This window comes from Rhinocladiella mackenziei, assembly GCF_000835555.1.
Source record: "Rhinocladiella mackenziei CBS 650.93 unplaced genomic scaffold supercont1.2, whole genome shotgun sequence".
Lineage (NCBI taxonomy): Eukaryota > Fungi > Ascomycota > Eurotiomycetes > Chaetothyriales > Herpotrichiellaceae > Rhinocladiella > Rhinocladiella mackenziei.
In genome coordinates, this window is record NW_013550603.1 from 2,648,435 (window position 1) to 2,664,553 (window position 16,119).

The following is a 16,119-nucleotide window of genomic DNA, read 5'->3' on the forward strand; positions in this document are numbered from 1 at the left end:
AATTAGATGCCGCTGACAAAAAAATGTCCCAAGGGAGAGGCTGTCGGGAGCCGCATTTTAGCCTTCAGCCTTGCCAGCCTTGCCAGCTATTGTCACAGCCACAATTTGACCCATGCACTGAGCTTTGTCATGAATCATCAGGCCTGAGCTGTTTACGATCATTTGAATTCGAACGGAGAATTCATTGCTCAGAAAAAAAAGAGGGCAAGTTACATTCGACCTGGTCCCATCTTCCTATTCATCTTCGTCATCGCTTCCAAAGATCGCTTTGAAAACAGCCTGTCCGGGCCTCTCTTGCTCAAGAGCTTCATTTCTCTCTGAGTCCATCACCGCTGAGGCTACCGACATATCTCGCTCTGTGTCTGGTTCTTCAGACTTGGGCTTTTCGCTCCAATCTCCGCCTCTCTTAGAGTCACTAGTCTCAGCTGCGCCATCATGCTGAAGACCTGCCGACATGAAAGACCTGAATGGTGTTGCTGCCGAGCTTTGCTCTTGGGCGGACAAAGTTACATCGCCTCCCATCCCAGAAGCCGGAAAATTGGATGGATTGGGCACAGGGACGTTGAATCTCTTACAGAGTAGTCTGGATGGATAAAAATTGGACACTGATCGTGTCATCGGTCCAAACATGCCCAATTTGGCAGCCGACTCTGCAGGATCTTCTGGCCTTGCACTTGGTCTGGTCAGCAGCGAGTCCGCAGATGCCGTGCTTGACTCGCCATTTTGACTCTGTGGCAAGGATGAAGACGAAGTAAAGCGGCTGGCCATCAAGCTGCTGATTGGTTGGAAGACCTGGGCTGCTCGTGCGAACTCATGCATTTCCAGCACCCAATCCTCTTGTCTCATACCATCCGCACGGGGAGGAAGATCATCGCCTCCTGCATTCTGCCTCAAACCCGCCTGTATCTCGAGATAAGCGCGGTACCTGGATCTCTTGTTCTCATCTTCTGCATAGGGCATCCAACCACCAATTCCACGGTTGAGAGCATGAAGCGCCACATCGCGATCTAATGAAGGGACAAGTCTTCGGAGAGACTCTGGTGTGGACTTCGAAGCCTCGTAGCTTTCTGGAGGTGGTTCACTCTTAGCCGCTGGGAGGTTCTCACGGCCAGATGCAACAGCGAGCCGATCACGAGCTGCAGGCGTTAAGAAATCGAAGACCGATTTCCCCGGAAGCTGTGACTCGCCCAAAAGAGAAGCACGAGCTTTCGCAGTTAGGTTCGAGGATTTAGCGGCTTCAGCCATCGAGACAACAGTGGACGCAGGTTCAGCTGTCGTTTCCTTGGACAGAGATGATTTCCATCCTGCTGGCACTTCGAGAGGTTTGTACTGGTCGTCTCGTATGGCCATCATGCCGAAAGAATCCAACTGATCAGCCAATACAAATCCGTCGGGGGGTAACCGACCATCGCGACATTTCCTTAGCGCACCCTTCAAGTTTGCCAGCCTCTTGGACACAAAAGTGGGTTTATTTTTGAGTAGCGGATTTGTAGAACTGAGAGGATTCTTCGACTTGGCCTTCGATCTTTTATCCCCTCCTATGACCTTGTTGTACGAAATCTTCGGACCCATGGAATAGGGGTCATCGTCATCAGACCCTTCATCATTGAGAATGCCAACACCGATACCTGTCTTCCTGTCCCGTCGCAGTGGCTTCCGCGTGGTGGCAAGCCGAGGTCCAATGTCATCGTCATCAGAAGACTCAGTCGACGCCAGAGGCTTTTCATGTCTCCTATGAGCCTTCATTGTCGTGTCTGTACCGCACTCCAGCTCGCTTTCGTACCCTAGTCCTTTGCAATCCATTTTGCGTGGAAAAGAGACTATTGGGACATCTTCGGGAGCAAACAGGTGAGTTTCCTCAGTTTCGTCGAGCTCGTCATCGTAGTTGCCTAAATTTGCGACTCGTTTGACACGGGGTCCAATGCCTTGACCTTCTCTCCATCCCATTCTCTTCAATAATCTCGAGCCAATCGTTTCATCGAGTGGTCGAAAGATGTCAATGGCAGCACTCTTGCGTATTAAATCTTCGTCTGTGCCAAATCCGGCGAGCTCATTTGACATATGCAAGGTGCGCGATTCCTCGGCTTCTCGCAAGTCTTCCTCATCCATGAAATCCTCAGGCCTCTGCTGAGCAGATTTCTGGCTATCTTTCCTTCGATTCTGCCTTGAGGAGACGAACGAAGAAGGGGTCCATCCTTCCTTGGAGCCCACTGTGTTAAAATATCTGTTTCCACCATTTTAGCCATCATGTTCTTGAAGATCATGATCCGCAAGCTCACCCGGCGCTGAAGCCCCCGGTGAAGGCGCCGTGTAAGCGTTTTCTTCCTCTCTCGTCCGTGACTTCTTGCTTCCAAACCGGTACAAACGAGCCATCATCTCGAATGTGTCCGTCCCAAGGTGGCAGGGGAGTACCGTAAAGAACATAAGGTGACGTCTGCTTCTGGAGATCAGCTTCGAAGATGTTTCGAGAGCGTTTGTAAGCCATGATGTTGCGACATCAGGTCCGGTCGTCAGGGCTGCGAATTCCTGATCATGGAGTGGAAAGATCATGAACATGCAACGGAGTTGGGAGCTCTGTTGAGCGCCACAAAGTGGAGTATAATCGGGGCTGGCTTGCTGTGGCTGTGAATGGGGGCGGCATTTAACTGAGTTCTTATGGTCCTTCAGGTGCGGATAAACGGTCGCCAGAATTTTGTTGCCGGGTTGGTAGAGACACACTCTCCGACAAGCATCGTTCATTTGTTTGACTCTCAAGAGCAAACCAGGGTGCAGAAATGACAGCAACACGTAAAACGATATAGCAACCTCCTTGGCATGGAAGACAGAGCACATTCGTTGCACTCTCAATGTGTACCTAAAGTAGGACATCTGTGCAGCTTAGCGAGGTGCCCGGTCCAGTGCCGGGCCACTACGCTTGTACATCTTCTCGCCCCCAGTGCCAGTGTGTCCACGCTCCATCATCATCGACAAATTCGTTCGTAAGATGCGGTGGCCCTGCAACTTGGAACCAAGTATTTGCTTGACACAGACAGAGCATCTGTACCATCCATATCTTGCTCTGATCATCAATCTCGTTTGACCTGACACGCCGATTCACGGCAGCCCGCCCCATCACCCAGCTGTCATCTTACTCCTACCTCATGTGAACCCGAACCCGATGATAACAATCGAAGCATCCTATCCTCAAGACCGCCTTCATGTGCATCACTTTCTAGCACCATTACGGCTCCTGGTATCCTTGGGCAGCTGCCTTGACCGACGCTCTGACACTGAACATCGCGCAAACACAAAGCCTTGTGGCTGCAAGGCCCACGGCTGAAAGGCTTGCGTTGTTTCTTGTCCTTGCGTCTTGCAAGGCAACACATTCCTGCAAACGTAACGTTAACATCGGATATTGTGTCCAGCCTTTCCCACCACGACACGACATCCTTTTGACGCGGCGGCACCGTTGAAATGGCTAGCGCAGCTTCACAGCAATCACCATCTATGGTACGCAGCCATTCCTCCTCGCGCAATCCTCCCTCCTCATACGCACCCACCTCGCCTGCGCAACCTACCCGGACGCGTTCGACAAACCAAAGACCAGCCGTGTCCTCAGGCCATGGCCGTTCTGGGTCTCGCTCCCACGAAAATCCTCCTCAATCCAACCCCGCGGTTCTTGCAAATGTCGCCCGCCGAGACTTTGAACAGAGTAATCTAGCTCGGACGTCCTCTTCACGGAGGAGCTCTCGAGATGGACGAGGAGATTACAACACAGATTCGTCAGCACATGGACGCACATCTTCGCGTCCTGGATCAAGACGCGGTAGTCAAGACTTTCCTGCTCCAACAACGGTGATGGCCAACGGAGCATCGGCTCATCCACCACCTAGCGCGACATCACAAAGTGAGAGACACTCTTCGCAAACATATCCTACTGTGGGTCGTAGACGGACATCGATTACCGCCCAAACCGGTACCTGGGCTCTTGGGAAAACCATTGGCCAAGGTAGTATGGGAAAGGTCAAGCTGGCAAGAAATGTCGAAACTGGAGAGCAGGCAGCTGTCAAGATTATCCCTAGACAAACAGCTGACGAACACGGTAACCCCAAAGACGAGCGGGCCGATCGGTCGAAAGAAATTCGAACAGCCAGAGAGGCGGCCATGGTATCCCTGCTTTCACATCCATATATCTGTGGAATGATCGATGTGCAGAGAACAAACTACCACTGGTATATGCTTTTTGAGTATGTCAACGGAGGTCAAATGCTGGACTACATCATCGCCCATGGACGGCTCAAAGAAAAACAGGCTCGAAAGTTTGCCCGTCAAATTGCAAGTGCCCTGGATTATTGCCACCGAAACAGCATTGTTCATCGAGATCTGAAAATCGAAAACATTTTGATCAGTAAGACCGGTGATATCAAGATCATCGACTTCGGCCTCAGCAACCTTTATTCACCGCGTTCGCTCCTCAAAACATTTTGCGGAAGCTTATATTTTGCCGCTCCGGAGTTATTGCAGGCTCGCCAATACACCGGCCCCGAGGTTGATGTGTGGAGTTTTGGCATCGTCCTCTACGTTCTCGTTTGCGGTAAAGTTCCTTTCGACGATCAAAGCATGCCTCAATTACATGCAAAGATCAAAAGAGGTGTGGTGGACTATCCCCAGTGGTTGACGGCCGGTATGATTGTCTCCTCCATGTCCCATGCTTCATTACTAATCGTGTCTAGAATGCAAGAATATCATATCTCGCATGCTCGTCGTTGACCCTCGTGATCGAGCCAACCTGCAGGAAATCATGAATCATCCATGGATGACAAAAGGATTCAATGCTCCGCCTGATAATTGTCTTCCCCATAGAGAGCCGCTTCAGTTGCCTCTCGACCCCGAGGTTATCGAGAAAATGCAAGGATTCGACTTTGGGTCTTCGGCCTACATTACTGAGCAACTCACTCGAATCGTCGAGTCAGAGGATTACCAGAATACCATACGAAGAACCAATAAGGAAGATTATAGTCACACTTCCAGCAGCAGTGAGAAGAAACGAGGTGTGTTTGACTTCTATAAACGACGAAATTCCATCAGTCGTGAGGGCCTGTCAATCCCGTCCTCGGAGGCAATTCGTGGGTTCGACCCGCTCAATGCCTACAGTCCCTTGATTTCCATCTATTATCTGGCGCGAGAGAAGCGTGATCGAGAACGCAGAGAACAGAATCCGGGTGTTTTGGCCTTGCCCATAGCCCCAGGAGAGACACCACTGAAACTCCCGGGATTGCCTACACCCGAGGCCGCACATACCAACACATTTGCGCCAGAAATGCCAGGCGAAAAAGCCACAGGTGGCAGGGCGAGACCTCGCGCCCGGACAAATGGTGAAGATGATGTGGTACACGACGTGAAAGCCCTGGATATTCCTGAACGAAAACCTGGCCCAAGCGCAACCTCGCCCGCTACAGCGCCGCCTGTTGACCAGCCCGCGAAAAGAGAGGGAACGGCCATGGGTCTGCTCAGAAGATTCAGTACCAGACGTTACCGTGATCGAGACCCGGAACGGCCTCAGCCTCCGCCGGTTCTCAATATCCAGCCTCCGCAAGATTCGGCGGCCCCCCCACGAAAATCTTTCTCCGTTCGCCGCTCCCGCAGAAGAGATCCAAGCCCGACGACTCATCATGCCGGAGGAAGTCAGCCTCAGCATGAAGGTCTTCTCAGTGCCAGTGGCGGACTATCGAAAGCCGGCAAGTTCTTGGGAAGATCAACTAGTGTCAATTCCGCTGATTATCGGCCACGGCGTCTCTTGCACCGGGGTGTCTCAGGGAATGATTCGCCCTTACTTGCAGCTGAGCCACCACCAACCAGTGGATCTGATCAGTCGAGTGTGAATGCCGGCAAGGCTAGTAAGGGCGTGGAACTTACTGACCGATCCGCGCCCAACGCTAGTCCGATGGCTACACCACGTACTCCAGCCGCTACTCGTACGAAGTCTCTGGGTCACGCACGGCAAGAAAGTATTCAGGCTCGACGAAGACGGCATGAAGAGAGACGGGATCGAGAGGCAAACGTTCCAGAGGAGACCGACGCTGATATGCGAGACGATATGGATGCCCTAGACACTTCTACCCTTCCCGATACTCCTGGAACCGAGATTTCCAAGCCCGCAGGTCTCAAAGGCTTATTTTCCACTTCCACGACAAGTAGCAAGCCTCCAGAATTCATCAGGCATGATATCATTCGAGTCTTGAATCAGCTTGGTGTGCAATACACGGTCATCAAGGGAGGTTTTTCGTGCAGACATGCTCCTAGCATAAATCTCGAAGGGGTCAAAGAACCTGCGGCAGGTCTTGAAGAGGAGAGGAGTGGGCGTGTGACATCGGGTCATCAACGACGGATTTCATTTGGAGGAGCATTCCGGGGGAGGGAACGAGAAGATCTCAAGGACGAAAGAGTAAGCCGACATCATACGAGGAGAAGACAGCCCGATCAGAGTTTTGTCACAAATTCCGAGGGTTCGGATGAATACCTGCAACAAACGCGACACACCGGTGATCTACCTAACGACATGGCCGCGACAAGGACTCGGGTGCAAGATGACACCGGTGAACGCTTGGTGCTCAAATTCGAGATTGCCATTGTAAAAATCCCTCTTCTTTCGCTCCACGGCATTCAGTTCAAAAAGGTGCAAGGTGGTATGAACCAATATCGTTCGATGACTTCGGCGATTCTCAATTCTTTGAGATTGTGATGGAAACGCAGTGGATGGGCTTTTTCTACAGGGAGCGAGGTGAAAGCAAAGTGGACACAATCGCGAAGAGGACAAGCTGGGTCAGAGTATGTGTGGCTAGGTTGGGATGTTTCTGAACAACGTAATCAAAACATGAATGAATGCAGTAGTTGGGCAGCGATTTCAAGTGCTTCCCCACTCTTGCCACGAAATCCCTTTGTAGTGTGTATAATATGGTAGCTTTAAAAGATATGGCAAAGATTATTTTTTGGTGTTCAAAAAATGAGATGTGGTTGGTGCGACGGGGAATGCGTGATCCGCGGTCCGTGGGGCTTGTCGGGGATAGAACCAACTGCCAGCACAAGGGAAATCAATGGTTCAAATGACCCAAATTTTGGCAGTTTGGTGGGATGAGGGAATACAGGCGATGTTGTCATCGGCATCTGGATAGTATGTGGCCAGTATTGACATGAAAACTTGTCTGAGACCACTGGCTCTCATTCCATTGAATTATGAAACACTCTGAAAAGAGGAACACGAATAAAAGTACCGTGTCGACTAGTCCCACTCTGTGGTTTGGGATGCTGAGAGCTCTGGCAGTGAGCCTGTGATACACCTGCGCAGTTGTCGCGGGCAGCGTCATAAGCGGAGGAGAATACCAGCGAAGGATGAGGACTGCGCCTGCACCCGCGCACCGCAACTACTAACGAGCTACTGCAAACTGCTAAACTGCCTGACAACCCCGGTAACTTATTACAGACCAGCCTAACGACTGCTTTTCGGTTTTGTTCAGCTTCTTTAGCTGAACTTGTTATCTGTTTGACTGACGGGCAGATAGACAGGCAAGCATCAGGACGGGCCTGACTCGGTCGCAGAAAACCCCAAGTCCATTGTTTTTTTTTAAAAAAAAAAAAAAACAAAAAAAAAAGATCGTTGTCACATTGACCGTACGTCCCGACATCCGTACAGGAATCTAAAACTCCCCCAGCTTTCGGTTTCCACTTCAAACACAACCTCAACCTCATCCACAAACCAACAAACCTCCTCCTTCGAACGCCTCTTCTTCTTTCTCCTCCTCTCCATCTTATCCTCTCAACTCCTTCCTTGCAGTCTCTGTTATTGCTGCTGCTTGATTCTTAGACGCCTCAAAGTCTAGCTTGTCAGTCGCCTCGTCTGTCACGTCCTTTTTTATTTTTGGCGTGTTTTCCAGAATCCCGCAAACTGCGCTTCGGATTTCTCCCAGCTCGCTCGGCCACCTCAAGACTTTCCTGAGGCTCGTGCCCTCAGCCATCGACCCTCCACCGAGACTTCCACTACTCACCACTGTCAACCCTTTCTCACCCCCGAAATTTTATAATTCGCATCCGAGCGCAGTCTGACTGGCTGGCCCCCGTCGATTCAGCTCCTCTGAGCCTCTTGTGCGACTCTGCCAGCAGGAAACTGCAGCTAATGGCGTCTGCCGCTAGCGTGACTTCCAATCCTACGAACTCATCTGGCGCCTTACTGAACTCCCACCCCCCACAAAATAATGGTTTGGCAAGGAGCACTATGAGGTCAAGCAGCAACGCAAAGGTTGTGGATGCAGGGCGCAAGCAGAGTCCTGTTGACGGACTTGCACGGTATGTCTCGCCTCACTTGTCTTCATCTACAACCCCCTAACCTTTCTCTTGTGATACCCTAATTATTTCTTTCTGGCAACGTGCTTCACAAAAATTGTCTTCCTTCCATCATGGCTAGCTTGCACAAAAGACGTCTGCTGATTACTCCATCCTAGCCGACCGAGTGCTCAGAAAGCTTGGGGCTCGACCTCCAATTCCAGTTCGCAGCGCGGCCCCATGGCTGTCCATCAGAATGGTAGCACCTCTCAACCCAGAAATTCAGCCAATATGAGGTCGGCAAACCAGAAAGAGACGGGCATCACAGATAAACAGGCGCACGAGAGGTTGATGTTTCTCTTTGGGGCGGCTATTGTAAAATCTATCCTTACCCGACCAAGACGGGCTGCAAGTGACTGACCTCGGGTGGCAGGGCTTAAACATCATCATAACCGTCAAGTCTGGAGAAAGATTCGAGGGTATATTGTCCGGATCAACCCTCAATCCCACCCACTCCAAGATCACCATGAAGATGGTCCGAAAAATACAACCTGCCGCGGTGGGACAAGTTAATGGTGCTGCACCTCGGGAAGCGGCCTTGACTGGCTCGAGTCCCGAGTACGCAATGAACTTCGACGTGAAAGACATGGCCGACATGATCATTTCCGAGTTCTCTCTTCCCGAGAACTCTAAACTCGCCAATGGTTGGATTGACAGCTCCAGTTCCTCGACATGGACTAACATTTTCCCTGCAGGTACCCCTTCTGGATTTCAAACTGACAGCGACATCTCGGGCAACTCGCTTCGTGGAGAACGGACCCTGAAAAGATGGGTTCCAGACGGGCCGGACACAACAGACTTCGCTCTGGAGTCTGGCAATGCTTCTAGCTGGGATCAATTCACAGCAAACTCACAACTTTTCGGCGCCAAGAGCACGTATGACGAAAACCTTTATACCACGACTATCGACCGAAACTCCCCCTCATACAAACGCAGAGAGGCTGAGGCTGAGAGAATTGCCAGGGAGATAGAGGGCACGGCATCTACAAATCCGCATGTTCGTGAGGAGCGTGGTCAGGCTCTAGAGAACGATGGCGAAGACGAAGAAGAAAAATATAGCGGTGTTCGTCGTGATGATCGTGCTTTTCCACCTTTGCCAGTTGGTGGACCGAACAAATATACTCCGCCGGCAAGACGTGCACCAACAGGGCAAGCGACAATCCCTGGTGCTCCTGTTGATCCCGCCATTATCTCAGCGCAACTATCTCGATCTGAAGCCCCCCGAACCAATGTTCAGAAACCGAAGCAAGAGAAAGAAACCGTGGCAGCTCCGGAGAAACCTTCCGTCGCCTCGACCGAGAAGACCGAACCAGAACCAAATGGCGCGGCATCTACAGCGGCTCTGGAGCCATCGGCCGCTGGGACTCCCGTCGTGGCTCCGGAAGCCGCGAGCAAGGCTGAAAATGCAAAAACAGGACCACAGTCTACTAGTAGCATGGCTTCGCAACAGGGCCCTACGGAGAACGTAGAAGCCAAAGTCCTACACCACTTCCGTCAGTTCGCTGACTTCGAGAAGCAAAGAGTGATAGAAAGAAGGAAGGCACAACAAAGCCAGGATCGGACCGCCAAGTTGAATGAGTTTCTTCGTTTCTCCAGAAACTTCAAACTGAAGACGCCAGTCCCGAACGATCTCATTGGTATTCTTGCTAAAGATCCGGCCAAACAAGAGGCTATTGTTGAAAAGGCCCAAAAAGAACATGACGAATCAACTTCAACCGGTGCCAGCCCTTCACCGGCACCAGTGGCCAACGCCACCCCCCGCAAAGCCGATGTTCCACAACCTCCCCCTTCTGTGCCCGACCGACAGACATTCAACCGCGGTCGTGGGGGATTCCCTCAACCTGGACGATCTGACCGCCCGGTCAGCCAGCAACAACCACCACTTTTCCCCGGTCGAAACAACAATACTCCATATCAACCCAGATTCGGTTCCCACCAACAAGATCGCAAAGCCACTCAACCACATCCCGTCCCGGCTCCAATTCCCATTATTGACGGCCGAATACCTCCCACGGGACCGATGGCCGAGCAAAATGGAATGACCAGCCCACAACGATCGAACATGCACACTCCAACTTCGGCGATCTCGGGCAAATTCAATCTGAACGTGAAAGCTTCAGAATTCCGCCCTACTGCCGCAACCTTCAATCCCGGCGCTCCCTCCCAAACTCCGTCTAGTCCCAGCTCGACGCACAGAGGAGGATCCATTTCCCGAACGGCCAGTCCATCGGTATTTTTTGGCCACCGAAAACCCAAGCCCTCCTCAGAACGGCCATCGATTGCCAAAGATTTCAACCCGATAGTACGCATGAAGGAGGAACATGCTCCCAAGAAAGTAGAGAGCGGCACAAAGCCTGAAGAGGTGCAGAAGGACTACAGTGGCAATGGAGGCATCCCGAATGCATTCCAGACAGGACCAAGGTGGACGGTCAAGCCAGACAATGATCAAAAAACATATGAGGAAGCATTCGAGCAACCCAGTGGTCCGGTTGCTTCGCCAATTCAAAGCCGATCAGGATCCAGTCATCACATTCCATTTCCTGGACAGGGGGTGCCAATCCCGAATGGTCCTGCTAATATCCCACACATCTCGACGCCTCAGCATGCACCACATACCGGACCACACCAATACCCGCATCAATACGATGAAGGAAACCATCGGATACAGTTTGGGGCTGCCACTTCTGGAGTTTTCCCGTCTCCTAGTATGCCAGCTCGTCAGGCATCTGCTTATGCCTCGCCAATGGCACATCCCGCTCAACTCTCATATCAGCAACAACCCTATTTTGGCACGCCTGGTGGACAAATGCCGATGCAAATGCGACCTTACCCAGGCACTCCCGGGATGATGCATGCTCAGGTTGGACAGATGAGTGCACCGGTAATGGTTCAGCAGCCTTCTAATGGACCGTACATGGCAGTTCCTCAACAATTCAATCACCAAATGCAAATGTATTCACCGAACCCCAGTCAAGTATATCCTCAACAGAACGCCGGATACTCGAGTCCAGGACGGATGGCCCCCATGATGATGCAGCAAGGGTCACAACCAGGTCATCCGGCAGCACCGAATATGATGTTTAGTATTTCGAATCAAGGGGCTCCAATGGTATATCCGCAACAACAGATGGGAATGCCTCGAGGCGGCTATGGAGGTGGCCATCAGTATGGATCGACACCTCATCAGGGATATGCCATGCAACATCGAACAATGAGCAGCGGATATGGACAAATGCCCCCAAAAATGCATCCTCAAGTACAGCCGAACCACGTAAATCCCATGAATGGACCACCTCAAGGGCCAACGTATGGTCAGATGGAAGGAGTGCAAGATGATGGCAAGTGAAAACGTTGCCGGCTATGTTTGAAGGGGGAGGAAAGCCCCCCATCAACAACAGGTTTTCACGCTCCTTCGGCCATACTGACTAAATCCACGGAACAAAGTCCCAATATGACCCCAGATAAGGTCTAGGCTGGTATTTCCAAAAGTGGAGAGATCTCGACTCAAAGTGGTCGCAATATGCCCAGGTGTGCAAGAAACTCATTTAGCTCGTGCTTGATGCTAACAAAGATAGTGCAACACGTCACGACCAAGAAGCAGCAAGTATTGAAACTGCGAGAGAGATGCAGAGAAAATTAAAGCTGCCGCGCCCCGGGGCTGGTCTGTCCAAAAGCACCAAACTGGTTCGGTACACCAATTTGGTAACTGCATGTTGTGTCTTTGGTATTCAGCTCCAACTCACTTCGCTCTCTGGGCGGTGAATTGCGGACCGCGTTTGTTTTGTCACTGCATTGCTCTGTGGCAGGTGTGTTGTGTCACTGGCATAGTGGATGCCAGTGGCTAGGCCGCAGGCACAAATAGCGTGTTTGTTTCTTGTTTCTTTCTTCTTTCTTTTTGATCAGGCAGAACACACTCAGGTACCAGCAACGATTGTTCCTGGTTAATTGTTTCAACCTTTGGCGCAGTTCCTCTTCCCCAACCACTTCATGTTCTTGTCCTTTAGTTCTTCATCTCTTGCTTATTATCCTTCTCCCCTTGGCCCTCGACAAGAGGAAATTGGTTTCTCCGAGCCAGCCGAGAGGATGGGGCCAGGACTTCAAGGACTTCAAGATGAAAGTCTACTCCCATCAACACCAGCAGACCCGCCAACTTTCTGAAGGACAGTCTCAGAGAATCAGATCTGCAATGCGAAAAATTTGTACGGGCCTTGATTCGTTCTATGGCTCTATGAGGCGTACGTTTCGGTACGATCGCTTTGAGACCGAAAACAGTGACGACGAAGAGATTCCCCCGAGCATCACCAACCAAGATTGTGCGGACGCCAGTGACACTTTCATTTTTGAAGACGACGAGGACGTTGAAGATGGTTTTTGAACGCACGAGTCCCGATTGCAATGGCGACGAGCTTCAAGGCATCAATTTGACCTTGATGGAGGACGTGGTGGATAAGTATGCGATGTGCCGACGCTCGGCGCCTGGAAGTATTTCTCGAGCACTCCCAAAGATCCTAGTGATAGGACCAGGTGGACCAAAGAACAAGAGGATTGGATTGTTGCGCGTCTGAGCTGACAGGGATGGACGACTCGGCCGAATTCAAAGCAAAATTTTATGTTGCACGTACAGTCAACTAGACCGGGCAAGCGACTCAAGCGTATTGGATGATGGAAAGACTTGAGGGTAGACGAGTAACAAGGGATGCCAATGTCTGTTAGGAAGCAATTGTTGTCATGGCCAGCTGGAAAAGCCACTGATCGGCGGCTGACTACGTCTTTGCTGGTTCTATCTGTCATGGACTGTCAATGAGCACTAGATATTCCCGCTAATGATCCTAGCCTTTTCACTGAGAGCTATTGAAAGGCAAACGGGAAGAAGGAAAGACGCCACGCAATTTTCCGTAAGATCCGCTGTGAAAAAGAAAACCACGCCCTCCATGTCTATCCAGCTGGCGCAATCTTCGCATCCCAAGCTGCATCCAATGATCCTTGTCCAGAGTTCGTGTCCAAAGACCTGCCGAATCCAGAATTCCCAAGTACATATCACCCATGCATTACAAGCGCTCACCCTTTTCTGCCTTGGATTTTCCATATTTCTTCAACCGAATAGCCTGCACCTTAATAAAGCCACCCGCATCAGTCGGCTCGAAGTCGCCGATCTCGTCCATGCTCGACTCCGAGGCATCATATAGACGCTCCGTCTGCTGTAATTATTCCAAGTTCGTCAGCAGAGATCCATAACAACGGGGAAACAAGAGGGTGATAGACGGAGGTCAGGAAACAACGAGGTTGGGCCCGTCTTTGCAAAAGACAATTCTTAAAGGGCCCAAAAGGGACCCCTGGAGCGGAATGAGAGGGTTCCAATGGAAAAGCCCGCCATATGCCTTCGGTTCACGGTGTCCATCATAGGCGAATGCTACCCCGTTCGAGAAGGAGACAGGGATAAAACTTACGCTGCTCCTTCCAATCACTATACAGTTTCCCTTATAAAGTCTGAGACGGACTTGACCGTTAACAGTCTTTTGAGACTCGACAATGCTAGCCTGGAGGAACTCTCGTTCGGGGGAGAAGTAGAGGCCGTTGTACAAGATCCTACTCCAATTGAAGGTAACGAATTGGTCCCGGAGAGCACGGACCTCACGGTCCAGCGTCAAGCCTTCCAAGTCGATGTGAGCAGTGCGGAGGATAGTGAGACCCGGAGTCTCATAACATCCTCGAGATTTCAAGCCGATGAAGCGATTCTCGACGATATCAATCCGTCCAACACCGTGTTTGCGGCCGAGACTGTTCGCGGCAAGGAAGAGCTTAAGTGGTTCCGTCTCTGTGCCGATCGACTGTGCAGTTATTTTCACCGGAATGCCTTTCTCGAAGTCAATGGTGACGTCTTCGGGTTCGTCGGCGGCAGAAAGGATCGGATCAGCGGTTAGCTTCCACATATCGCTAAGCGGTGTGGTGTCTGGATCCTCAAGCATGCCGGCCTCATAGCTGCAGTGAGCTAAGTTCTCATCCATCGACCAGGGTTTAGCTTTGGTTGATGTAACAGGAATGCCTTTCTTGGCAGCATAGTCGAGGAGGTCGCTGCGTCCTTTAAAGGTCTCATAAAACTCGGGCATTCTCCACGGAGCCAGGACACGAATATTAGGCTTGAGAGCGTAGAATCCCCCTTCTAGCCTCTGTTGGTCATTCCCTTTCCCAGTTGCGCCGTGCCCTACAAACTGACATCCTTCTTTTTCAGCCACGGCGATTTGAGCTCGAGCGATGACCGGCCGAGCAAGTGATGTTCCCAGCAGATAGACATTCTCGTACGACGCATTGCATTGAATGGCTGGGAAGCAGAGCTCTTTGACGAACTCGTCTCTGACGTCCTCAACATAACACTTTGTTGCTCCTGTCTTCATGGCCTTTTCCTTGACTGCTTCGAAGTCCTCTTCCTGGCCCACGTCTGCGACGAAACAGATCACCTCAAATCCTTGTTCAATAAGCCATGAGGCTATGACACTCGTGTCTAAGCCTCCGCTATAGGCCAAACAGACCTTTTGATTCTTAGGCATGATGGCGGCGGTTGTCATAGGGGTCGAACTTGTGGTGGCCGGACTAGTAGTAGTCCCATAAGAAGTGTCAGTACAGCGTGCGAGAGTGCGGGCGAGAAGACACAGATAAGTAGCAGGCCAACCGAGCACAGAAAAAAAAAATAAAAAATAAAAAAAAAAAAAATTTTCAGGTCGTTCTGAGCAATGACGGTGACATGCGACCGAGCTTTGTGCGCGGAGAAAAAGGAAACGTTTATCATTGGGCGACTGCAAAGGCTCCGCCTCTACTGGCTGGGGAAGGGGAGACGTCACGTGGAAGCCAAATGCGCAGGTGTAATTACACTAGGCTTGGCGTGATGAAAAGACACGGACTTTTTTGGTGACTCTCTGCATATGGCTACGAATTGCGTCGAACTACTCTATATACCTACAGTAGGCGCTGCGGTGTGAAAGTTCTGAGTTCTGAGGAGGCGGGCATTTGGAGGGTGTTTCGTTCCTCCCTCCTTCAGACTTCTTCTCCCTGGCTATTTTCTCATCTTTCTTGTTCCTTTCCGCTCAGCGTGCCACGTGTCCCTCCCTCCTAGCCAAAATCGGATTCTCTGTGACATGTACTGGCAACACTCTTTTCTTTGGCGCCTTCGTTTTTATCTTGCTCTCTCTTGCATGAATCTTGTCTTTGTTAATTCTCGTCCTGTTTCCTTCTCCTCATCTTCCGATACCAGTCTTCCGCGGAAAGAATCTTTCTCTGCCGATCATATCTGGATCTCTATCCTACCCTCATCTTGCTCTCTTCCTCCCGCTTATCCTCTCCTAGCTAGCTTCCAGAAACCTAATTCGAACCCCGGTCGAACCGGTACAACGCGCTATCTCCCAATCTGGTAAAATGTCGACCAGGGGAGACGCGCTTGGTGCGCTGGCACGTTGCAGCTCTCCCAGATCGCTGGCTCTCAGCCTCTCGTCTACTTCTCCGAGCTTACCACTTACAACTGGTCCTCTCCTCTTCGATCATTGATTCTTTTGCGAGCTCTAAGCAGACGAATTACCTTTTCTGCTCCCCTTCAGTCGCTGCCCACCGCATCGTCGTCATGGTATGATGCATCCTGTCTGCACCTGCAGCCTCCCGCGGCCCTTGCCAGCACCTTAACTGGCAAACGCACACACTCACTCACCTACATTCGTTCGTTTTGGTTCCCAATCCGACCTAGAATTTCACCTTCGTTTTGTTTCTACCTGCTTTCCA

The 16,119-nt window shown here is 51.2% G+C and overlaps 4 protein-coding genes across 4 annotated transcripts; 2 read left to right on the plus strand and 2 right to left on the minus strand.

Annotated features, from left to right (window-relative positions):
- Window positions 1-234: 234 nt before the first annotated feature.
- On the minus strand, window positions 235-2,485 carry Z518_02744 (uncharacterized protein; the record flags this gene model as incomplete). The annotated part of the gene is made up of 2 exons (XM_013419771.1): window positions 235-2,224; window positions 2,280-2,485. The coding sequence occupies 2 exons, from the start codon at window positions 2,483-2,485 to the stop codon at window positions 235-237; spliced, it is 2,196 nt and encodes a 731-aa protein (XP_013275225.1).
- A 968-nt stretch (window positions 2,486-3,453) lies between these two features.
- Z518_02745 (uncharacterized protein) lies at window positions 3,454-6,721 on the plus strand (the record flags this gene model as incomplete). Its single annotated transcript, XM_013419772.1, has 2 exons — window positions 3,454-4,663; window positions 4,713-6,721. 2 exons carry the CDS (start codon window positions 3,454-3,456, stop codon window positions 6,719-6,721), a joined length of 3,219 nt encoding a protein of 1,072 aa, XP_013275226.1.
- Window positions 6,722-8,586: 1,865 nt separating this feature from the next.
- On the plus strand, window positions 8,587-11,701 carry Z518_02746 (uncharacterized protein; the record flags this gene model as incomplete). The annotated part of the gene is made up of 3 exons (XM_013419773.1): window positions 8,587-8,670; window positions 8,729-8,999; window positions 9,051-11,701. The coding sequence occupies 3 exons, from the start codon at window positions 8,587-8,589 to the stop codon at window positions 11,699-11,701; spliced, it is 3,006 nt and encodes a 1,001-aa protein (XP_013275227.1).
- Window positions 11,702-13,403: 1,702 nt separating this feature from the next.
- Window positions 13,404-14,900, minus strand: Z518_02747 (argininosuccinate synthase; the record flags this gene model as incomplete). The annotated part of the gene is made up of 2 exons (XM_013419774.1): window positions 13,404-13,553; window positions 13,803-14,900. The coding sequence occupies 2 exons, from the start codon at window positions 14,898-14,900 to the stop codon at window positions 13,404-13,406; spliced, it is 1,248 nt and encodes a 415-aa protein (XP_013275228.1).
- Between the last annotated feature and the right edge of the window lie 1,219 nt (window positions 14,901-16,119).